The 25,740-nt window shown below is 44.6% G+C and overlaps 1 protein-coding gene across 4 annotated transcripts in view; it reads right to left on the bottom strand.

Annotated features, from left to right (window-relative positions):
- Nucleotides 1-204: 204 nt before the first annotated feature.
- mgaa (MAX dimerization protein MGA a) overlaps nt 205-25,740 on the bottom strand; it is a 111,835-nt gene continuing 86,299 nt past the window's right edge. For 3 of the 4 annotated variants that reach the window (XM_078563076.1, XM_078563077.1, XM_078563075.1), the window contains 5 exons: nt 24,970-25,081; nt 20,940-21,233; nt 18,884-19,066; nt 4,377-4,583; nt 205-2,342 (listed from right to left, as the gene is read on the bottom strand). In XM_078563076.1, the coding sequence (XP_078419202.1) occupies nt 1,000-2,342; nt 4,377-4,583; nt 18,884-19,066; nt 20,940-21,233; nt 24,970-25,081 (2,139 nt within the window). In that variant the 3' untranslated portion in view covers nt 205-999. Of the gene's footprint in view, nt 2,343-4,376; nt 4,584-11,385; nt 11,477-18,883; nt 19,067-20,939; nt 21,234-24,969; nt 25,082-25,740 lie in introns of those variants that run through there. The other variant, XM_078563078.1, reaches the window with a different exon arrangement.

Genomic DNA, 25,740 nt, shown 5'->3' on the forward strand with positions numbered 1-25,740 from the left:
TGCCAATACATCAAATTACAAAAGGCATAATGCACACAACGTCTGTTAAAGGCAAGTAAAGTACCTGGTTTAATGGGTTTTATTCCAAGGTCAAGCATGCCCTCTTACCACATACACAGGGAGGTTCTAATCAGATCTGTGTTAGCAGTGTGCGTTTTCTAAAAAAATAGTGGGATCTCAACAAAAGAAAACAAAAAAAAACACTTGAGAAAGAAATCTCTATTTCACAATCTGGTTTTTAAAATATGTAGTACAGTATTTACATATTATCCAAGACACACCAAAAATCAGATTTTGTCTGTCGATAATCTTGTACTCATCATTAATCAATTCATTTTCATCAGTTATCAACACAATACATTCTATTCAAATCTCATTTGTCCAGTATTAGGAAATCCAAAAGGTTTGATGCATTTCAAATGCACCAACACTCCCTCAGCTATTGAGAACATTAGGTTAGCAAAACCACTGAGAGAAAGTCAGTTTGTTACAGCTGAATGATTGCTCTAGTAAAGCTCAAATCTTCATCCTATACAAGCTACATACAAAAGGTGTTTATTCACCCACCCAGGAAGTTATGCTCAGCATCTTCATGCTTAAGGTGACATTTTTAGAAACTGTACAAAAAGTCCAGAAATGATTTCAAATGGAAGACTCCACATCATAAAACCAAGCTTCAAAATGCCCAAATTCAGCTGAGTTCCCTGTGAATTATCGCACTATGGCCATCAGCTCTGTGATCACCACAAATTCATGGTGAAAAGTAGCTGGAAACTATACATCAGATCCATTATCTGGTGACTTGCCAGATTCAACACACTTCATTGGTTACTTTAATAGCACTCCCTGCATGATCACCACAGATCTCCAAAGTTCAATTCAATTTGCATTCATTTCAATTCCATATTTAAACTCACTGAAGATACCAAACAGTTTATTAGTTTTCTGTGAAGGATCCTCAAAAGCTAACAAAAACAGTAATTCAAAGCAGCAGTTCGATCACTCTTTCACAGAGGAATTGTTGTAGTGTTCTCCTGAAACACTGCTTGGATTCTCTGTACTTGTCTGTTGTGGGGATGAAATCCGAGCTAGTGCGGGCATAGGTTTGTTATTCTCTGAAGAGTGCTCAGTCAGTGCTACTGATTCACCCTTTCCAGATACCCTGATTAGGCCAAGGGGTGCCAACTTTGGCATTGGTCTCCAAAGCATGTCTAAACTGCTTGGGACCTCAGTGTTTGCTGAAGGTGAGGATGCCTTCATGTGTACAAGTGGGGGAGGGGAAACATTCACTGAACTGTCTGCACCACAAGTAGAGTTGCCTTCAAAGTCCAGTGTACCATCGTCCAACTCGTTCTGGGAATCCACAGGCATCCCACCACTGAGCAGCTGCTCAACATTCAAGTCCTCCCCTTCCAACTGCAATACCAGGGGGCTAGTGGAACCACCACTCTCTCTCTCTGACACCTGCTTCTGTTCAGTGGCTTCATCAGCACCATCGATGTCCACCAGTCTTATTGGCCCGTGGATCAATGACAATTCATCCATGTCGTCTCCTTGATTCCCACTGTCAATAAAGCTCAATGCCTGGTGATCAGATATTGAAGATGCATCTGGATTTTCCTCATTGTCAGAGAACTGATGGTTTAAAAATGCAAATTCATTTAAAAGCGAAGTGAATGGCTCGTATCCCTCAGTGTCCATTTCACCAGTTGCTGTGCCATTTGCTTTCAACAGTGGTTCAAGCAGCTGAGATGACGACAGTTCTGCATCTCCATCACTCAGCCCAATAGTTTTACCCGTGCTGCAGGTCTGCACCTGACTGCTCATCACCTGAAGCTCCAATTTATCTCCAAGTATTACTTCGGTTGTTGGCACTGACCGAGTCGAGGTTTCCTCTTGGGTCCAAGCCTTCTCTGTGCAAGACACTGCAGCTCCGACAGGCAAACCAGAGAGATCCAATGCCTTTGGTGATCTACTGACCTTGTCAGAACACATTACACGAGGCGTTGGAACCTGCTGTGTTTGTTGCTGGTGACGTTCGGCCTTAGAAGCCTCTGACGACACAATAAGAAACGGCATGACCTCACTTTCAGCAAGTACAGTAAACTCCCCAGTTACTTGTGAGCTGTTCTTTAGGTCAGATGTTCTTTTACTGTCTATAGAACTTTGCTGTCCTTGTGTTGTACGCTGTTTCCTCCCTTTCATGCTGAAGTCAAGAGCTTGAGGATCCACTTCTACAAAAGAATCACTCATCCCTTCTAGATTCAGCGATGGAGCTTCCCCAGTAGCCAGCGAGGTCACATTCACTATTCTTGGCATCAGGAAGGAAGAAGTTTTATTATCTGGAGTGAGATAGAAAAGCATTAAAACATGGAATTGAGAGTTTACTGGTGCTCTGTAGGTGCCATTTATTGTGTACTTAAGTTACAGTGTAGCAACAGTTACAAATAAGCTATTTTTCTCTTGATTCCTATCTTCCATGTCACTAGTCACAGGATGTGCAAGCAACATATTCTATTATCTACTATTTTTCTTTAAGTGGTTACTATGAAATATGCGACATCAGCTTGAATGAGTCACCCTCCTATCTGCATTCCAGTGGAGTGTTTGGCCATTAACCAGTGCTTCGATCGGTGAACAATGAGAAAAGCAACATGTGAGGAACTGTAAGGGCCATCACCTGTCCTACATCATTGTTGCAATCAAACCATGGAAATTTAATGCCTTGCAACAGTAACCATTCTGACTCAATTTATATCAAATGATGAAAATCGTAATGGAATCAAGTAGAGTCAGCGTGGTTTTATGAAAGGGAAATTACATTTGACAAATCTACTAGAGCTCTATGAGGTGTAACAAACAGGATGGATAAAGGGAAACCAGCAGATATAGTGTATTTGGATTTCCAAAAGGCATTTGAAATAACATAAAGGATGACTACACAAGGCGTTTGGGGTAATATATTAGCATGGCCGGAGGACTGGCTAACTAGTCAGGGTAAATAGGTTATTTCCGAGGTGGCAAACTGTAACTAATGGAGTTCCATAGGGATCAGTGCTGGGGCCTCAACTATTTTTAATCTATATCAATGACTTGGATGAAGGGATCGGCTGTACTGTTGCCATATTTGCTGACGATACGAAGATAGATAGGAAAGCAAGTTGTGAGGAGGATACAAGAGTCTGCAAAGGAATATAGATGGGTTAAATGAGTGGGCAAAAATATGGCAGATTGAGGTATAATGTGGGAAAATGCGAGGCTGTCCATTTTGGTAGTAAGAATGAAAAAGCAGAATATTAGTTAAATGGACAGAGATTACAGAATGCTGCGGTACAGAGGGACCTGGGTGCTCTCGTATATGAATCACAAAGGTTAGCATGAGGTATACCAAGTAATTAGGAAGGTAAATGGACTGTTGGTCTTTATTATAAGGGGGATGGAGTATAAAAATAGCGATGGCTTGCTACAGGGCATTGGTAAGATGACACCTAAAGTAATGTGTACAGTTTTAGTCTCCTTACTTAAGGGGGGACATATTTTAATCGGAAACAGATAAGAGAAGCTTCCCTAGGCTGATTTCAGGGATGAGTGGTTTGTCATATGAGGAAAGGCTGAGCAGTTTTGGCCTATACTCATTGGAATTTAGAAGAATTAGAGGTGATCTTATTTAATCATAAAAGATTCTGAGGGGGTCTTGACTGATGCTGCGAGAATGTTTCCCCTCGTGGGGGAATTTAGAACTAGAAGACACAGTTTCAAAATAACAGGTCTCCCACTTAAGAGGGAAATGAGGAGGGATTTCTTCTTTCAGTGGGTTTTTGGTGTTTGGAATCATATTCCTCAGAGAGCAGTGGAGGCTGAGTCGATGAATATATTCAAGGCTGAGCTAGACAGACTTTTGATTGACAAGGGAGTCAAAGGTTATGGGGGTCAGGCACGAAAGTGGAGTTAAGGCTACATTCGGATCAACCATGATTTTACTGAATGGAGGAGTAAATTCGAGGTGCTGAATGGCCTACTCCTGCTCCTATTTCTGTCCCAAAGAGACAGGCTGGGGGTGTGAGGAGCGGTGGGTGCTTGATTATCCAGGAATCTGTACCTGATAACTCCTGGCTGCTTTTCAATTCCCAGAGATGTTGGGCAACACACGCCCTAACACACTGTGGTCTACAGCCATCTGGTACTTTCATCAGGTCACATCTCTGTGCCTACATTCATGGGACCAGCACACAATCTATGCCGTGCACCAACTGCTTTGCATAGGACAGCAAGAAGTGAAATGCAATCCTGCAGAAAATACAGGGATACGCATTTAATGCTATTCTAAAGTATACTGTGGAAAACACACAGCAAAGTACAGATGTACTATTTCTTACCAACTGAACCTGTCGAGGCTTCTGATTTAGGTTCTTCCCCTTGTGCCAAATCAGCTGAACCAGTGCCGTCTGTCTCAGTCCCAGGAGGTCTGGTGCTTGACTGTGCGGAGACTGTCCCTGTAGAATTGCGAGATCCCTCAACGGTAACGTTGTTCACCTGAAGTGGAACCGGCAACCCCTGCAATTGGATAGTAACTAGAGCAATGCCTGGGGAGACAGAGAGAGAGGTAGGGAGAACTTAATCGCATCCTAAGGCAAAGACGGTCAGAACTCATGTCTTAGAAGTCAAAATAAACACAAAATAAGACAATGGCTCGGTAAAGCACCTTCACACACAAATGATTTGGCCAATGATGCGTCAATAAATTGTGCCACCGATTCGTAAGATTCAAATACTTGGTAGGAAGCACTGTTCTCCATGCTGCAAACGTGCACTCAATCACCCATGTATTAAGCACAGATTATGTATTAAGCTGAACGATTTTCTGCCCCCAAATACTTCAGAAGTATTAACTGGATGTTTATTATTGAAGTGCAATACAAATAGATTGGGTAAAACCCTTTATGGGGCAGGGAACTGCATTAGTCTGTGCCCAATTGGGGCGACGCATGCAGAACTCAAACCTCATGCTGGCTGCCCATCTCCTTGGTGGTGCATGCGACCCAGTGCTAAACATACTACTGAATAGCTGCATGCTCAACAGGGGACCTAGGTTTGTGCAAAGCTAGCACCTATTAAAGCCAGCTTACAACTCTGAAAGGAAGGGTGCAGGGTGGCTGGGATGGACTTTAAGAGCAGGAGGAAAGCTGAGAAATGATGCAGCAAGCCAGAAAAAAAGGCTCCCAAGTTCTCCGAAGCAGTGCAGGAGCCCTTGGTGCAAGAGGTATAAAGGAGTAGAGGGCGCTGATCTTTCCACAGGGATCTGGAAGGTTCTTCAAAGCACTTTGAAGGAAATGGGAGCAGTTAGCCAGAGGTCAATGCCTGCAGTTTGGCCCTGAGGAGCTGGGTACAATGCTGGAAAAAGTTCAAAGACTTCACACAAGTAGTCAAAGTGGGTGAATGCATTTTCAAATACCATGTCCTAGAAATGCGCACACACTGCTCAATGCAATACACTCAACCACTCACTTATCAACAATCTCCAGCAATCAGGACTCGTGTCTTAACATTCGTATGCTTCACTCACCCTCACAGCTCAGTTCCCACATCCAACTATTCAGCTATAAGGCACTTCACCTGAACGCAGACACACAGGAACATACTCACTGACACACTTCCCCTCTCTTACAGGCAAAGTGGCATATAACAGGGGGAGCAGCAAAGAATGGCCAGGGGGCAGCCAATGGCTGCATGTCCTCACCTTATTGGAGGAGATGGTGTGTCACATTAATAGTGTGACTGTTAATGACGCAACCGGCAATCCTGAAACCAACCAGGGTGGCAGTGTGTTACCGCCTTAACCACATTTTCAAATCATACTTGAACCTTATTCAGCAACCTGGTACGAAGTACAAGCTGCAGATGGCGTCACCATGTACCTCATGCATTCTATCCAATCTCCCAATACTGCTCTTGTGTATTTATGCTTTCAGATGCCCAAGACCTGCTGATTGGCCAGCAAACAGTGCTCGACGATGCAAGGCAAGAACAGCACCATCACTTGATTTGACATTTGCAGTCACCAGCTCAGATATTGGAAAAGTGCATACTTTAAAGAGTAAGACAGAGTTGAGGTCTGCAATGGTGATTGACTGGGCATAAATGTGCTACAACCAGGCCAGAGGGAAAGGACTGTGCATGTGCCACCTCCCCAGAGGGTGTGGTCACAGATGATTTCTGCTGCAGAGGACTCAGATGAGGACTTTGTTGGAGTGGAGTACAGAGAAGGCTGACAAACATGCACACAGAAAAGCCTGGTGCATTAGCAGGCCTGCCACAGAGACCAAAGTCACTGTTAAGGAACATGGAGGAGTCCGGCTCCAGTTTGGCACAGGGCTTCACGCAGAGCTTGGAGCCCATCCTTTCCAGTGTGGAAGTGGTGGCTAAATGATATGATAGTACTTGTGGACACAGCCATGATGCAACTCTGATGGCCAATGTTTCAGCTTCCATTGCAGCACAGGCAGAAGCCATTCAGTATCCGTATGTTGCAATGGAAGTTCAGATTGAGGTCATAAGATCTCTACTTGTTGCCATGCAAGTCTAACTTGGTGCCATGCAGGTTCAGACTACTGCCATCATGGCTGTAGATACCAGTATTCAAAGAAATGTTCAGGGACTCAAAGCAATCGAGCGATATGTGCTCTGATTATTAGGAATGCTGAGGAGTCAGCGGACTGGCAGTGCCTCCATGGTGCAGGAGCCTGCTGTCCTTTGTCAGGATGGTAGCGTTCATGCTCCCACCACTGCCACTCCACCAGTGCCCTTGTGGTTGTCCATTAGCCCAGACTGGTGCCTCCCATGCCGAGAAGGCGACTTATTATTTAAATGGAGAGAAACTTCAGAATGCTTCAGTGCAGAGGGATCTGGGTGTCCTCGTGCATGAATCGCTGAAAGCTAGTTTGCAGGTACAGCAGGTAATAAGGAAGGCAAATGGAATTTTGGCATTTATTGCTAAAGGAATAGAGTCTAAAAATAGGGAAGTGTTGTTGCAACTGTACAAGGCATTGGTGAGACCGCACCTGGAGTACTGTGCACAGTTTTGGTCCCCTTACTTGAGGAAGGATGTAGTTGCACTGGAGGCGGTTCAGAGGAGGCTGACTAGATTGATTCCAGAGATGCAGGGCTTGTCTTATGAGGAGAGATTGAGCAGTTTAGGCCTATACTCGCTGGAGTTTAGAAGGATGAGAGGAGATCTAATTGAAGTATATAAGTTGCTAAAGGGGATAGACAAAGTAGACGTGAAGCAGATGTTTCCCCTTCTGGGGCATTCTAGAACGAGAGGCCATAGTTTTAGGCTAAGGGGTGGTAAATTTAAATCAGAGATGAGGAGGAATTACTTTTCTCAAAAGGTCGTGAATCTGTGGAATTTACTACCTCAGAGTGCAGTGGATGCCGGGACGCTGAACAAATTTAAGGAGGAGATAGACAGATTTTAAATTAGTAATGGGTTCAGTTATGGGGAGAGGGCGGGAAATTGGAGTTGAGGCTGAAATGAGATCAGCCATGATCGTAATCAATGGCGGGGCAGGCTCGAGGGGCTAAATTGCCTACTCCTGCTCCTAGTTCTTACGTTCTATGGTGCAGTCTGAAGCCATGTCTTCAAGGTGCTTGAGGGCATCCTGCAAGGTCATCTGTATTCTCCTCCAAAATTATTCAGGAGCTTTCCACCAGACATGCTGCAGCCACTGCGGTAGCACTGCAGAATCAACAGGTCAGCCAAAGGCACTTTTAAGGCAAGCGCTAATTGAAAGCATAAGGATGAATGGTTAAATGCATTACATTTTATTCCAAGGGTTGTTTGTATAAAGTTGGTATGGATTAATTGGTTTGTGGTGTCTTTTATTTTGGGATTTTGGCCAAGAGGACACTGTGATGGTCCACGAGAGAGGGACAGAAAGGTAGAACAATGGTTATCTGGGGATTTTTCTTCAGCGCCTGATGATATGCTCATGGTCAGCCAATCTAGCGCAATGCTGTCCTGAACACATCCTTCTGAGATGCACCATCCAGGGCAAAGCCCGCTTGATTGGTACTCCATCTACAAACATTCACTCCCTCCACCATCGACGCACTGTGGCAGCAGATGCACTGCAGGAACTAAGGCTCCTTAGACAGCACTTTCTAAACCCATGGGCACTACCATCTAGAACAGTGCTCTTCATTGCAAGCCCCACGGGCAGTGGCGGTTCCCACTGGCTCGAAATGCAGCTCCCCGACCAGTGGTGTAGTGCTGCCAGAACAGAGCTTCAACACCTCCAACCAGGGTCCAGAGAGCAGAATGCAGTGGAGCAGAGTGCTGGGGCCCCGGGGGGGCCGCTGCGAGGTCCAGGACTGAGCCTCTGCGAGTGAAGCCCCTGCGAATGAAGCCCCAGGTTGTAGGTGGTGGAGGAAAGAGAGGCTGGCTGCTGAGTGAGTGCATGTGTGGGGGTGTGCATGGGAATGAGAGACAGAGAGATGTGTGTGTGTGCAAGTGAGTGAGTAAGAGAGTATGCGTGTATGTGTGTGTGTAGGATTGAGAGACTGAGTGTTTGTGCATGAGAGGTCCATTTGCATCCAGGAGACAGGGCTACTCCTTTAGGAGTGAACTGATCCTGACAACGGCCTCCACCCAGGGAGGCACCACCTGGCATTTCAATGCAGTTGGCTACTGGAAGTGTCCGAGGGGCAGCCACCATCGCAGTAGGATGTGGCGTACAGGAGTGCGCCACCAGCTCACCGGGAGAGCAAAGCACATTCTGTAGGTAATTCTCTCACCCTAGCACTGAGGCACAGCCAAGTCAGTCCACTTCAAGCCTGCATTCCCCCAGAAAGAACAATGTACTCTGCTTTTCGATTAATGTCCTTTTTCCTTTGTATTATCACAAGCAGGAGCGAAGCAGCCAATTGCCTCTACTATAGTAGTTGGTGTGGCTCTCACTTTGCAAGTTTTTTTTGCTAAGGTGACCCTTGCTTGAAAAGTAGCGATTCATGGATCTAGAAGGACAGGGACAGCAGACAGATGGGAACACCAGCACCCGGAAGTTCCCCTCCAATCCACTAACCATCCTGACTTGGAAATATATCACCATTGCTTCATTGTTGCTGGGTCAAAACCCTGGAACTCCTTTCCTAGCAGCACTGTGGATGTTCCTACACCACATGGATTGCAGCGGTTCAAGAAGACAACTCACCACCACCTTCTCAAGGGCAGTTATGGATAGGCAATAAATGTTGGCCTAGCCAGCAACCCTCTCACCCCATGAGCAAATAATATAAAAAAGGTCGCCAACAGCCTGGTGTTAAGGATTGCATTCTGATGACTGTCGGGTTGTGATAAATGTAGCAGACCGCCACAAATCGAAGCACATGCTCTGGCAAGTACTGGAGGGCTCCATCTAAGCGGGCCAAGTAGCAGAACCATTCTTTCAGCATGTCATTGGTCTGCTCCATGGCATTCCCAGTTGCAGCAAGGTTCTCATTTTAAGGATGCTGTCCAAGCATGGTGGGGTTGCGAAAGGGGTCATTAGACATGTGTAGAGCGGTTAGCCCTTGTTGCCAAGCAGCTACCCCTTTGTTTTGACATGGTGGCTTGAAAACAATTGCTGACTGGCACAGGGTGAAGGCATCTTGACTGTTGCTGGAATGGAAGGAATTCAGCAACACGTTGGCCTATTAATGATCACACACCAACTACATGTTCAGGGAGTGGAACCCTTTGTGGTTTGAGCACATCTCCATATTGAGATGTGGCACCCCCAGATTCCTGTGTGTTCAGCTGATGGTTTCTTTCAACATGGGAAAGTCCATTATCCTGGCAAAGCCACATTCCCCCTCCTCCTGCTTCTTTCTGTGTAGAGAGAAGACACAGAGGCCCTTGGTGATATCCCAGACGCATGGCAAACTAAAAAATTTCAATGGTGTCACTGGCTCCAGCCTGGAAGGTTCAGCTGGCTTAGAAATTGTGGGCCACGGTGACCTTGATGGTCGCTGGTGGTGTTGTCATCCTGCTCCGCGGCTGCAGGTCTGGTTGGCATAGATATATTCTCTGAAGTAAAGGGATGGGTATAACCTTCTGATCAGAGCCCCCCATCTCCTTCTGCAAACTACTACTCCTCTCTGCTACACCTCCCTGTCATGCTTCAGCCTAGAGAAACTGTAACTATAGCCCCATGACAGGAAACAAGTTCAGAGTCCTTTCAAATCCACATCACTTCCTTCTGTAAGAACTTTTGTCAACTCCTCCAATATAGTGCACAGTACTTCCATTTTGAAAATCATGAACTTAACTAGGCCAGCTGTAACCATTTCACACTGTAGCATAAAAAGAAAGTCAGAAGCATCTCACATGAAAACTCCATGGTGATCCCTTTAACAAGCACTGGCGAAGTTCCCTCGTGTAGCTGAATGCATGTTCAGCTGTGTGTGTATATGTGTGTTTGAGAGGGCATTAACAGGATCAATGAGATTCAAAAGGGCGGGTCATGTGCCAAATTAGCGTTAGATGCTGACTGATGTCATAATCTGCCCAATCTGTAAGCTTCCAGTGTACGTTTGTGATACCTGCATTATCATTCTTCACCATATGGTGATGGGTGCAGGCCATGTCGGAAGTCTGCCAGCCCCTTAGCACCACAAATAACAGCGCTACAGAGTTGAACTTTGTGGCCTTGGAGTGGAGTCACCACTGTAACATAGAAAATGTGGTGGCCTGAAACCATTGGTGCACTAACAAACAGGCCTGGAGAGTGCAGCTTTTGGAACAGGAGTAGGCCATTTAGGTGCTCATCCTGTCCCACCATCAGGGGTCAAAATAATTCTCCCCAACCACTTCCCCCAGGGGCTCCTTTATTAGGTGATTCAGTCACATAGTAACATTGCCTACTGTATTTGTGTTGAATTTTTTTTCCAGGATTTCCATCTTTAGATAGATAAGACAGCACAAATACCAAAGACGCTATATATTATTAAAACTTTTATTCTTCATACACTTGGAAGCAGATTCAATAGAAACCTTCGAAAGGGTATGGGATAAATATCTGAACGGGGAAAAAATGCAGGGCTATGGTAGAGCAGGGCACTGGGACTAAATAGATTATACTTTCATGGAGTTGGCATAGATATGATGGGCCAAACGTCTTCCTTCTGTGTAGAATTTTATGAAATGATTATATCTTGTCTATGTAAGTTCATGATTTATGAAATGCAACCACTTTGAAGTCTTTTATCAACCATGCAAATCATCTCGTATCAACTTTAACCTTTGGCTATGTCAGTGAGATTCAGACAAAAGGTGTAGGGACATATGTTTAAATATTAACCTTCATGGCAGGACGTCAGTCTTCTATAGAATCAATAATCTTCCACACAGCCTTATTCATCATAAAGGGTGACTCGGAATCTCTTTCGATATTTCACCCCTCTGTTGCCATAGATACAGAGCCTCTCCCAGCAGGAGAGCCTAATGTTGGTAAGAAAATTTAAATGGGACAGATCATCTCTTCTCATTGTCTCCTCACCCACCACCACCACAGGATTACATGGAAAGTAAAATGGTACAGACATTCTTCTCCACTGGTTGCTGCGAAGACATCATGGGTACGGGCAATTCCCCTAGAGCCTGATCGTGGCCTTTTTACTGGGTTTCTAGCCGCCTCTTCCATCCTCAATTTTCTTTTTCTATTCCTTCTTTTAGGCCTCCAGAGGATGTCAAAGTTTCACAAGTTGAACAAGTTAGACTCCTCATCCAGGATAACAGCTCTAGCTCCTCCAATCAAAGTTCCCTCTCTCCCACCCTTGCCACTCCTCCAATCATAGTTTTTGTCTCTGGAGGAGCAGCAAGAGCATGAGGGAAGGAACCTGTGATAGGAGGAACTGGAACAGCGAGCATGGGAGACAGAGAATCTGTATTGGAGGAGCAGCTACTCAGATTCTGTCTCTCCCATGCTCACTGCTCCTCCAATCAAACTCTGCATTGTTTTCCCACCCCCAGAAAGATACCTGTGTCTGCAATCATTCAGCCCTGGTTGGAAAATGAATGTCTTGAATTTTTCACCCGTCTTTGCTTTCTTGTAGGCTACTTGTGACATTGAGGGCAAATTTGCCCACTGTCCCCCTGTATTATGAACCCTGCCCATCATTCAGCCACTCTTTGTCCCAGCTCTCTTAGTGCCTTTGGTTAACAGAGATCTATCAATCACAAACTTAAAATTAATAACTGGCCCAGCACCGACTGCCATTCACCGAAGAGCATTCCAAACTTCTGTAGCCTTCACGAAGGGTTTCCCAACTTCACCCATGAAGAGTCTGGCTCTTAATTTTGGACTATTGTCAAGGAGATATAATGATTTTCGTGTGTGTGTTTGTTAATTGAATTGGTCTGGGTGCTTTGATCTAAGAGAGGTTAAGTTTGAAACGTTAATTAGATAAACATGGGGAAGTTTAGAAACATAGGTGTCAAGGGAACATTTGCATTTTGAAATAAACCAGACTAGACTCTTTTCAAAGGAGCAGTGAAATGTGTCACCTAGCCAGGTGAAGTTTAGAAACAGGGGGCAGGATTTTGCCCTTGGCGGGGGCTGTCATCCATGATCAACTCTGTACCGTGATTTCACGCTGGCGGGCCAATTAAGGCCCGGCCAGCGTGGAACGCGAGTGGCAGTGCTCAGCACTGCCTGTATACGGGTGGGGGGAGGAGGGTGAGTGGGCCTGGCACGATCTTCGCGCATGTGTGCGAAAGAGTGCTTCAATCTCCCTGAGGCACAGAGCTGCCTTAGGGAGATGAAGCACTGTTTAAAAAAAATAAAGGAAATAAAATTGTCATAAAACATGTTCCCTCATGTGACTCTGTCACATGAACTGGGACATGTTTTTAATTCAAAAATAGAATTTTTATTTGATGTTAATTTGCTTTAGGAAATCTCATCCCGCCCGTGGATGAGGTTTCCTAAAAATATAAAGGCTGCTCGGCCTATTCGCCTGCCCACCAACCATTAGGTTGGGCGGGCAGCGTAAATTTGAATTTAATAATTCCTTAATGGCCTTAATAGGCCTTTTAATTGTCGGCAGGTGCACAGCCGACTCCGGCGTGCGCCTGCCAGATGAAATATTGCAAGACTGCGTGATGACGTTGGGGCGCTCGCTCGATGTCATCGCGTGTCATTTTACACTCAGGCGTGTCAGGAGTGTGCCTGCGCATCGAGCGTAATATTCTGCCCAGTGTGTTTATTTTTCCCATAGATTACTGGTAAAACTTAGTGCTATGAGAGGGTTTTATTATCAGGCAGATAAAGTCCAAAGCCATAGTGAAACAATGGGTATTTGCATTCAAAGAGGAAGATAAGTATAAAGAAGAGAAGACGGTTCGCAAGGGAAGGCATTTTTAAGATCTTATAAGTGTGTGAAAAGCCTTCAGCATCTATGCCTCAAGCTGCTGTCCTCCAAGGACTGAAGTTAAGAAAACTCAATTGGAATTCAACTTGTTCTGTATGATGGTATCATGTTGCTTTGCCTGGGTGTTTTAAAATCTGTGTCTTACTGTTGCCTTAACGAAGTGTAACTGGGAGTTAGATTGATTAGAGGATTTAGAAATTATCATAGTAGTAATTTGTAAATCTACAAATCAGGGATGAGTGAACTGACCACAGCACCGTGGTACAGAATGCCATTCAAGTGGGGGGAAGAAAAGAGAAATGTAGTAGTAATAGAGGATAGCATAGATAGAGGAATAGATACTGTTATCTGCAGCAAAGACAGAGTCATGAATGCTCTGTTGCCTATCTGGTGCCAAGGTTAAGGACATGTCTTCTGGGCTGGAGAGGAACTTGGAGTATGAGGGGAAGGGCCCAACTGTTATGGTCCACGTAGGTACCAACGACACAGGTAGGACCAGGAAAGAGGTTCTGCTGAGGGACTACGTGCTGCTCAGGGCTAAAATAAAAAACAGAACCACAAAGGTAATAATCTCCAGATTACTATAAGCCTCGTGCAAAGATTGGTGTGGGAGAAATGGGTTCAGATTCATGGGGCACTGGCACCAGTACTGGGGAAGGAGAGAGCTGTTCCATTGGGACGGGCTTCATTTGAAACATGCTGGGACCAGTGTCCTGGTGAATCGTATAACTAGGGTTGTAGATAGGACTTTAAACTAATTAGTGGAGGGGAGAGTTCAATTGAAGGGATGTTTAAAAAATCAAAAAGAAACGAGAAAGCAGAGGTGCAGGGCGGTGAAGAGGCAAACAATAATCAAAGTGTGACAGGAAGGGGCAGGAAATATAAGCAGGAGAGTGCAGCAGAAATTAGAACCAGAATGAATAATAATGGTAAAAAGTAAAAGTTTAAGGCTCTTTAGAATGCATGCAGCATTTGTAACAAGATAGATGAGTTGATGGCACAAATAGAAACAAATGTATATGACTTGATAGCTATTACAGAGATGTGGTTGCAGGGTGACCAAGACTGGGAACTCAACATTCAAGGGTATTTGATGTTCCAGAAAAATAGGCAAAAAGGAAAAGGAGGTGTGGTAGCTTTGTTAGTAAAGGAAGGTATCAGTGCGCTGGTGAGTAGTAATATAGGTGCAATAGGTCGTGGGTGGAATTGGGTGGAAATAAGGAATAGCAGTTTGGGTAGAAATAAAGAATAGCAAGGGGAAGAAGTCACTGGTGGGGGTCGTCTATAGGACCCTGAAGGGTTGCCTCACTGTAGGACAAAGTATAAATAGAGAAATAATGGAGGCATGTAAGAAGGGTGCTACAATTGGCATGGGTGATTTTAATCAGCATATTGACCGGACAAATCAGATTGGCAGGGGTAATGGAAGACGAGTTTGTAGAGGGCATCAGAGATTGTTTCTTAGAGCAATATGTTGCAGAGCCTGCCCAGGAACAAGCTTTTTTTAGATCTAGTAATGTCTAATGAGGTGGGATTAATAAGAGATACCGTAGTTAACGATCCTCTAGCAGGTAGCAATCACAACGTGGTAGAATTTCAAATTCAGCTTGAGGGAGAGCAACTCGGGTCTCAAACCAGTATCCACAACTTAAATAAGGGCAATTACGAAGGTATAAAGAAAGAGTTGTCTAAAGCGGGCTGGGAAAATAGACTAAGGGAAAACTCAGTGGATGAGCAGTGGCAGACATTTAAGCAGAAATTTCATAACGCTCAGCAAAAATTTATCCCGGTCAAAAAGAAGGGCTCAATGAGAAGGATGAACCACCCGTGGTTAACAAAGGTGGTCAAGGATTTGGAATTTTTTAGGAACCAGCAGTGGATGACTAAAAAGCTAATAAAGAGGGAGAAGATTGATTATGAAAGTAAATTAGCAAGGAGTATAAAAACAAACAGTAAGAGCTTCTATGGATACATAAAAAGAGTGTGGCTAAAGTGAGTGTGGGACTCTTGGACGATGTGACTGGAGAATTAGGGAAATGGCAGATAGTTTAAACCAATATTTTGCATTGGTCTTCACGGTGGAGGACACTATAAACATCCCAAAGATATCAGGTAAGCAAGGAGCTAATGGGAGGAAAGATCTTGTAACAGTCTCTATCACTAGGGACAAAGTATTTGACAAACTAATGGGACTAAAGGCAGACAAGTCGCCAGGACCTGATGATCCAAAGGTTTTAAAGGGAGTGGCTGCAGAGATAGTGGAGGCATTGATCAAAATATTCCAGAACTCGCTGGATTCCGGGGTGGGGGTCCTAGCAGATTAGAAAACCGCTAATGTGACAGCCCTATTCAAGAAGGGAGGGAGACAAAAAGCAGCAAACTGTAGGCTAGTCAGCCTAACTTCTGTTGTTGGGAAAATGTTGGAGTCCATTATTAAGGAAGAAATAGCAGGACATTTAGAAAAGCTTAACACATTCAAACAGAATCAAGATGGTTTTGTGAAAGGGAAATCATGTTTGACAAATTTGCTAGAATTCTTTGAAGATATAACAAGCAGAGTTGAAAAAGGGGAACCGGTAAATGTAGTGTATTTGGATTTCCAGAAGGCATTCGATATAGTGCCACATAAAAGGTTATTGCACAAGGTAGGAGCTCACGGTATTGGGGGTAATGTATTAGAATGGATTGAGGGTTGGTTATCACATAGAAGACAAGGTGTCTGGATTAATGGGTCTTTTTCAAATTGGAAAGACGTAACTAGTGGAGTGCCACAAGGTTAAGTCCTAGGGCCTCAATTATTTACTATCTATATTAATGAGGAGGGGCAGAGTGTAATGTAGCCAAATTTGCTGATGATGCAAAATTAGGTGGGAGGGCATGCTGTGATGAGGACATGAGGAATCTGCAAAGGGATATAGATAAGTTGAGTAATTGGGCAAAAACTTGGCAGATGGAGTTTAATGTAGGACAGTGTGAGGTCATGCACTTTGGTAGGAAGAATCAAAAGGCAGACTATTATGTAAATGGAGAGAGAGACTTCAAAAAAGTGAAGTGCAAAGGGATCTGGGTGTTCTTGTGCATGAAACACAAAAAGTTAGCATGCAGATGCAGCAAGTAATTATGAAGGCAAATGGAATTTCCGCTTGTATCGCTAGGGGTTGGAGTTAAAAAACAAGGAAGTCTTGTTACAGCTGTATATGGTGTTGGTGAGGCCACACCTAGAATACTGTGTAGAGTTTTGGTGCCCATATTTAAGAAAGAGTATACTGGCATTGAAGGCAGTTCAAGAGATTCACTAGGCTGATTCCTGGGATGAAGGAGTTGACTTATCAAGAACGGTTAAACAGGTTAAGCCTCTATTCATTAGAGTTCAGAAGAATGAGGGGTGATCTTATTGAAACGTACAAGAATCTGAGGGGGCTTGACAGGGTAGATGTTGAGATGTTTCCACTAGTGGGGGAACCTCAAACTAGGAGACATAGTTACAGAATAAGGGGACATTCATTTAAAACTGAGATGCGAAGGAATTTCTTCTGAGGGTAGTGAATGTCTGGAATTCTCTACCAAGGAGTTGTGGAGGCTGGATCACCGAAAGTATTTAAAGAGGAGTTAGATAGATTTTTGAAATAGCGGGGAGTTGAGGGCTACGAGGGGCTGGCACGAATGAGGCCTGGGGCAGATCAGCCATGATCTTATTGAATGGCAGGGTAGGCTTGAGAGGCTGAATGGCCTATTCCTGCTCCTATTTCTTATGTTACGTTCCCCTGCAGCCTCTCCTTCTCCTGTGGCCTCCGAAAACCTGTTTGTCCCCAGCACACTCACTACCGCTGGTGTTTGCAGCTCCTCCAATCACAGCCTGTCTCTCTCCCACATTTGCTGCTGATAGGTCGTGTGTTGGACAAGCCTGATTTATAAAGTGCTCTGATCTATCCTTTTTAGATCCAAAGTGGATGACTTCACTCTTACCTATATTGAAATCCTTTTGCCACAATAACGTCCGTTCATTTAATCTATTTTTCTCTCTTTGTAATGCCATGCTTCCCTCCCCAAAGTTTATAATGGCACTTAGCTTTTGAGTCATCAGTAAACTTAGATAGGATAGACAGCCACATATCCAAGTTGTTAATGGTGAATAGTTGAGGTGCCGACACAGATTCATATGGTACACTGCTGATCACATCTCCCAATTACAGAATATGCTTACTCTCTGCCTCCTACACCTCAATTAATCTGACCAGGTCAATAATTTAAGACCATAAGACGTAGGAGCAGAAGTAGGCCATTCGGCCCATTGAGTCTGCTCCACCATTCAATGGGATCATGGCTAATCTGATAATCTTCAACTCCACTTTCCTGCCTTTTCCCCATAACCCTCGATTCCCTTACTGATTACAAATCTGTCTATCTCAGCCTTGAATATACTTAACAACCCAGCCTCTACAGTAAAGAATTCCACAGATTGACTACCCTTTGAGAGAAGAAATCCCTCCTCATTTTTGTTTTAAATGGGCATCCCCTTGCTCTGAGATTATGCCCTCTGGTCCTAGACTCCCCCACAAGGAGAATCAACCTCTCAGCATCTACCCTGTCAAGCCCCCCAAGAATTTTATATGTTTCAATAAGGTCATCCCTCATTCTTCTAAATTCCAAAGAGTACAGGCCAAACCTACTCAACCTCTCATAAGAAAATCCCTCCATCCCTGGGATCAACCTAGTGATCTGGCTTCCATCTCTGGGATCTGGTTTGCAATCCAACCAGTGTTCGGATTGAACATTTTTTCTCCTCTCACATAAACCAGTGCAAAAATCTGAAGAAAAGAATTTGACACATGTTGATGCTGGATTGTTACTTCAACCACAGGGATAGCTTGCATGGGAAATGGAATTGTCTGATACAGCAGGTTGTTGAAACACGGAAGGAAGAACTCGCAATCTGGAAACAGTTCCAATTCCCTGATATTGGGTATTCTGAGTGAAAAAGTGTTCCATTCCTAGCACTGGCATTCCTCAGTTAACCCAGAAGGGGCTGAAATGGAGGCGTAGAGTGCAAAAATCAAGAAAGTTATGTTGGAGATGGAAGTCTATCCTTTAACAAGTGTTATGAATTTGAGTAAATGAATACAGATCCTCATTCATGCATTCATAGTATTGTTGATTTATCACCCCTGTGCTTGTTGACATACATTTGCTCCTGGTCCAGCAACACCTCAAATTTAAAATTTTAATCCTTGTTTTCAAACCCCTCCATGGCCCTCCTCTAACTTCCTAGTCCTAAATCTTTCTGTCTGTCTGGCTCCTGCTCCTTTCAAGATACTCTTTCAACCTATTTCTTTGGCCAAACATTTGGTCACCTGTCCTAATCATTCCTTATGTGCTGTGCTGTCCATTCCTCAGTCACACCTTGTTAATTGTTGGCAAAACATATTTGCAATAATAGAATGAATGCAAGATCCAGTCCAAAACTCAATAGTATTACCTGCAATACCTGTCCCAATAGTGTCATCTCCCTTGGATATCAGCTGGTTTCCATGCAGCAGTCCCTCAGTGGTGAAGACTGGGGTTTCGCCAGAAACAAGAGGGCCCTTTAAAGTCAGGACCTGGCCCTGTGGCGTCATCAGCAAACTCCCAGGAGTCAGAGGGACAGAAGAGGCTGGAGAATCTGGTCAAAAAAATAACATAGAAATAGCCCTATGTCAAATGTTGCATTGCAAACAGTGAATTCAACCTCTCTCGTACTTCTAGATAAAATCTAAGTAAAATATTGTTGTCTGGTAAACAAGCCTCTTTCATCTCTTGTTTCCAAATATAGTTTCCTTTCCTTTATTTTCTTCAATTTTCTCTGCTCCTCTCTCAAATACACTGACTCCTTACTGGCTTGCAGATCTATGTGCTCCCACCCTTGACAATGTGCGATAGCAGGTTATTCAGTTGCAGGGATTGAGGGGAGGTGGTGAAAGAGTGGAAGCATCACAGCCAAGCTTGCTCCAGTCTCAAATGACATACATGAAGGCACCCCAATGGAGTCACTAAATAGTAATCTGGAGGCCAACTGTCTCTTCCTTAACTGAGACATTCATGACAATGCTAATGTCTCAGCAAAGACAAAGGTGAAATTTGTTATCCAGGAATGGTGTTCCTCTCTTCTTTAATCAATTGTACATTGCCCTATGCCTCTGAATTTTCCTTGTCATTTTTCTAAGCTGCAAATACATCAGCTGAAATTCAAGACCAGATTTGCATCCTTGTTTTCTTTTTTAGCCTTCTTAATTGTGTCCTGATCTACATGTCTGCCCTTTACTTAGCTTTCTCAACAACAAAAAAATTAAATACAGGAATCTCGAAGTAGAAATAGCCGTTCAAGATGAAGTAAAAAAAAAAAAATTCTTCACCTAGTGCCAAAATGCTTCATTGCACAAATGTGAAACTAAACATACAATATTCTATAGTTATCAGATTGTGCAGATAAGAAGCTTGTATGCAAGTATGGGAGCCAGTGAACCTCAGTACACCTTCTGAGCTGAAGAGTCTTCTCCCAGTTATGTGAAATTCTACTGGCTCCTCTGCTGCAGAAGGATAAAATGCAAAGGAAGCAACAAAGGATTAATTCTACAAGGAATGGCTCCCCGCCAATGTTCCAAAGTGTTCCAGAAAAGGTAACACTTTCAATCAGCTTTGTACCACAGATGAGAAGACAAGAGCGTTACACTATTACATCAAAAGCACTCAGGAGGTAATTTAATGCCCTCCCCCATGAAGGGTTTGGTAGTGGGGGGGCATTTAATCAGGTTGGACGGTAATGGGTGGGGATCCCATTACCTTCCCATCTCCATCCCGTTGAAGACAGCAACAGGAGGGCCCTTGGGCAGTCTTCCCAACCCATCAATCGAGGTTCTTAAGTGGGCAATTACTTCCCTAAGGGCCTCATCTTGCCACCACTGGTATTAATCCAGATGTGGGCTGGGGGCTCACCATGCAGGGAACATGACAAGCAAACCTGTGAGAGGTTGCTTGTGGGCTCTTGGGGGTTGTGGGGGGGTCCTTGTTCAAAGGCACTCAGTGCCTGATCGAGGGACCCGGCATTGGGAAGGGGGACCCATTGAAAACCATCCCTGCCCTTGCTGCCGACCTCCCTCACCCATCTCTCTCCCACGACACCCCTCCCGTTACCACTCCCCTGTGGCCTGGGCTCCAGCAACGATGCTAGGTCTCGACTGCATGTCATACTGGCAGCAGCCACCATCTTCCCTGTAACGTTGCCATTAAAAAGAGCTGCCGGCCTCTTATTGGCCAGCAGTTCTCAGCAGGCAGGGCTTTCATTTTTGGGTCTTTGATCCCAAGGAGAGACCTACTGCTGTCCAGTTAAGTGCCTGAGTAGCACATGATGCGGTGGGCCTTCCTTAAAAGAGGCAACGCAGGACTCTCACTGGCTCAGTAGCCAATGAACAAGACCCCTGTCGCCTCCATTAAATACCCACTCTATGTCCATTAATACAATATTGTCAGACTGTTACGTAGAACACAAAGTTACATACCAGGAGCCGATGATCGTTTCCTGCTGAGAATAAGAGGTTTGCCTGCCTCGGGCAACAGGTCCTGCCCGCTTGTTAACATAGTGATGTTAGGTGGTTTCTGGGTCTGCAAATTCATTGCCACCTTCTGGAGTGAATCCATAGTTTCAGATGAATTACATGCTTTTCTCCAGCTGCTGCAGTTCTGCTTTCCTGTATCAGCTTCTTGCTGCAGGTTGTTTTTCTTCTGAATATCCAATGCTCTCTGTTTGGCGCAGATGTACTCCAGTTTCTTCAAAATAACCTCCTCAGTCTTGCCTAAAGATAGGACATATAATAACTAAAATTAATACAGTAATAATTAAGTCTTATCTGAGCTGACATGATCCCTTCCTTAACATCGAGTGGTTTTACCCGTCTCCTGCATCTCATCATGTTTCTTATCATTTGAGTTCCATTTTAATTGTAAACTTCAATGCTGCTAGATCCAAAATGCAAGTGAGGTTTAGGCCTTGTAATCAAATGATGTAGTCTTGATACACTGCCAAGTACTACTGTAGTGGATGTGCATCATTATGTATATTAGCCATCACTGCCAAAACGCAAGCAATTCCTCTGCCCACTACTTTGAGGGAGGCATTAACCTGGCCGTAATTTGATCTGAATCATCAAGCATATATCATACAGCCTACTTCATGTACAGTACAAAAGAACAAAGCAGAGCCAGGAAAGAATACTTTGGTATCTATACAAGATTCCCCAAACAAATTTTCAAGTACTGGGGTAAAGTTAATGTACAAAAGCAAAGTACTGTGGAAATGTTGGACACTTGAAATAAAAACAGAAAATGTGGGAAATAACTCACCTGGAAATAATCAGCAAGAAACCCTCCTGCTGATTACCACCTACCTGTCACACCTATCCCCCTCAGCTAATGAATCAGGAGCCTTCCATGTTGAACACCATTTGGAAGAAGCACTGAGGGGGCAAGGGCACAGAATATATTCTGGGTGAGGGACATCAATGTCCATCACCAACAGTGGCTCAGTAGCACCACTACTGACTGAGCTGACCAAGTTCTAAAGGATGCAGCTGCTAGACTGGGTCTGCAGCAAGAGGTGCAGGAACCAACAAAAGGGGAAACCTATTTGACCTTGTCCTCACCAATCTACCTGTTGAAATGCATCTGTCCATGACAGTATTGGTAGGAGTGACCACACCACAGTTCTTGTGGTTACAAAGTCCTGTCTTCACATTGAGGATACCCTCCATTGTGTTGTGTCTATCACTATGCTAAATGAGGCAGATTTCAAACAGATCTAACAATTCAAAACTGGCATCCATGAGGCGCTGTGGGCCATCAGCAGCAGCAGAATAGTATTCAACCACAATTTGTAATTTCATGGCTGACATATTCCCCCCCTTACCATTACCATCAAGCCAGGGGATCAACCCTAGTTCAATGAAGAGCGCAAGGAGGGCATGCCAGGAGCAGCACAAGGAGTGTCAACCTGGTAAAGCTACAACATGGGGCTAATTGCATGCCAAAACAGTGGGAGCAAAATGTGATAGACAAAGCTAAGCAATCCAACAACCAACAGGTCAGACCTAAGCTCTGTAGTCCTGCTATACCCAGTTGTGAATGGTGGTGGATAATTAAACAACTGGAGGAAGAGGCAATGTGCAAAATTGCCCAGATATGTTCTGCCAGTTAAAAAAAAAGCAGGACAAACCCAATTCGTCAATTACTGTCCCATGAGTCTACTCCAGGCTTGTCCAACGTCTGGCCAGAAAGCCCCCCAGTGTGGCCCCAGGAGGTAGTTTTAAAAATGCCAGTAAGTGCAGTGGAAGATTCTTAAAAGAAACTGCTTTTCCTATCACCGGCTGTTCCCCATCTGCATTTGTTGCTGATAGGATGACAAATGTGGGAGAGAAGCAGTCTGTGACTGGAGGAACACCAACAATGGTGGCAGCCAGTGGACTCCAGAGACAGAGGTATTGGACAGAGAGAGGGAGAGAGAGAGGGAGAGAGAGAGAGAGAGAGAGAGAGAGAGTGCCGGGTGGAGCCTTGCTCCTTGCCAGGCCGGGCCGGTGAGAGAAAGAGAGATTGAGGGAGTCAGAGGGGGAATGCTGGGGGGGAGAAAGAGTGAGTGAGTGCGTGCGGTGGGGAAACAGGGAGAGAGGGAGTGTGGTGGGGAAGAGGGAGAGCGGTGGGGAAAAAGGGAGTGCGGGGGGGGGGGGGGAAAGAGGGAGTGAGGGAGTGTAGGTGAGAGAATGAAGGATTGTGGGAATTGTGTGTATGTCTGGCTAACATGCAATCTCAGGATTCCCACTCACCCTCACCCCCACACACCAACACACAATCACACCCACACGCACAGTGGGTGAGGGTGAGTGAGCATCAAGAGATGGGGAGTGAGCCAGACAAACAGACTCTCACACTCTAATGGCGATCTTTACTAATTACTCTTCATTATCAATTTATTGCTTTGACATTGCTTTATTTTTGCTCAGCAAGTTGCTTTTCTTCATACCTCAACCTTATTTCGAAATTCATGTTTAATGTTGTGCCAAACCTTACCTTTCTGAAATTTGTTCATCGGCCCCTTGAATGAGAAGAAAGTGGGAATGTGACCCGCCCAAGTGAAAAGGCTGGACAAGCCTGGTCTACTCTCTATATCAGCAACAAAGTGATGGAAGGGGTCTTCAACAGTGCTACGAAGTGGCACTTACTTGGCAATTACCTATTCACTGATGCTCGGTTTGGGTTATGCCAGGGCCACTCAGCTCCTGACCTCATTACAGGCTTGGTCCAAACATGAACAGAAGAACTAAACTCACAAGGTGAAATGACAGTGACTGCCCTTGACATCAAGGCAGCATTTAACCGAGTGTGGCATCATAGAGCCCCAGCAAAACTGAAGTCAATGGGAATCAGGGTGTGAACCCTCCCACTGGTTGTAGTCATGCCAAGCATAAGGAAAGCGGTTGTGATTGTTGGAGGTCAATTCTCTCAGTTCCAGGACATCACCGCAGGAATTCCTCAGGGTAGTGTTCTTGGCCGAACCATCTTCAGCTGCTTCATCAATGACCTTCCTTCCATCATTAGGTCAGAAATAGGATGTTCATTGATGATTGCACAATGATCAGCACCAGTTGTGACTCCTCAAATGCTGAAGCAGTCCGTGTCCAAATGCAGCAAGATCTGGACAACATTCACGTTTGGACTGATAAGTCGCAAGTAACATTCGTGCCATGCAAGTGCCAGGCAATAACCATCTCCATTGTTGAATACCTCACGGTCAACATCCTGTGGGTTACCATTGACCAGCCACATAAATACTGCGGCAACAACAGCAAGTCAAAGGTTGGGAATTCTGTGACGACTAATTCACCTCCTGACTCCCTAAAGCCTGTCCACCATTTAAAAAGCCACTTGCCTGGATAGTGCAGCTCCAACAACACTCAAGAAGCCAGATGCCATTCAGAACAAAGCAGCCCACTTGATTCGCATCAATCACCTTAGATATTCACTCCCTCCACCACTGATGCATAGTGGCAGCAGTCTGTACCATCTACAAGATGCACTACAGCAACTCACCAAGGCTCCTTCGACAGCACCTTCAAAACTAGTGACCTCTACCACCTAGAAGAACAAGGGCAGCAGATACATGGGAACACTACCAGCAAGTTCCCCTCTAAGCCAATTGAAACCGGAGACCCAGGAAAGAGCCAAGCAGCAACTTCCTCGCACCCCCAGCTACCTTTAACTGGCTCGCAGATTGCAGGGTCAAACCTGCTGGGCTGAACATCAATGTCCCCCAATGGTGTAAAATTCAAGAATGACAGCAGGTGATTTTTATCTAATAATTTACTACACCTACAAGTAGGAGGCCTTCCTGTCTTGACTCCTGCAACATCCCTTGATACAAAGAACTCAAATGTCCCCACAACCACGAGTGTGTGTCAGGCGTTTTCTACCCAGAGTAGCTGCAAGAGAACGTGTTTGCAGCTGCCCTTTTCTGCTGTATTGAGAGTTGCAGCTAGTTCTTACCCGTCAAGAGGGAGACCTTTCGAATGAGCAAATCCCTTTTACGCGCCTGGATGCTTCTCTCAGCTGCTAGACGATCAGAGTGATCCTGCAGATTCTGGATTTCGGCAAATGCCTAAAACAGCACAGAAATTAACGATCATAAAATATTCTACCTATTGTAAGAAGTCACCACACAGTTATTTTGGCACTTCAGGTGAAATTACCTAATTCCTGACCAAGCACCTCTCTCCTGAAACAAAAAAAATAAAAATAAAAATAGCTGTAAAAACTCAGCAGGTCTGACAGCATCTGCGGAGAGGAATACAGTTAACGTTTCGAGTCCGTATGATTCTACATCAGGACTCAGGAGATATAGAAATGAGGTGAAATATAAGCTGGTTCAGGGGGTTGGGACAGGTGGAGCTGGATAGAGGGCCAGTGATAGGTGGAGGCAAAGAAGAGATTGCCAAAGAATGAAGAGTCATACGGACTCGAAATGTTAACTATATTCCTCTCCGCAAATGCTGTCAGACCTGCTGAGTTTTTACAGCTATTTTTATCTTTGTATCAGATTTCCAGCATCTGCAGTATTTTGCTTTTACCTTTCTCCTGATGTTCTTCTCCCATGAAAGTTAGTGTCATGTAGAATGCTATTCCCAAGTGCATTACATAAAATCAGGACTCTTTTGCCTATTCTAACAAATCCTCACCCGAAGGGTGAGGGCCCGGGGGTGTTAAAATACTGTGATCTAGCAACCCAGCAACCTTCCCAGCAGTTTAAGTTTCAACAAA

This window comes from Cetorhinus maximus, chromosome 18 (assembly GCF_964194155.1).
Source record: "Cetorhinus maximus chromosome 18, sCetMax3.hap1.1, whole genome shotgun sequence".
Taxonomy (NCBI): Eukaryota; Metazoa; Chordata; class Chondrichthyes; order Lamniformes; family Cetorhinidae; genus Cetorhinus; species Cetorhinus maximus.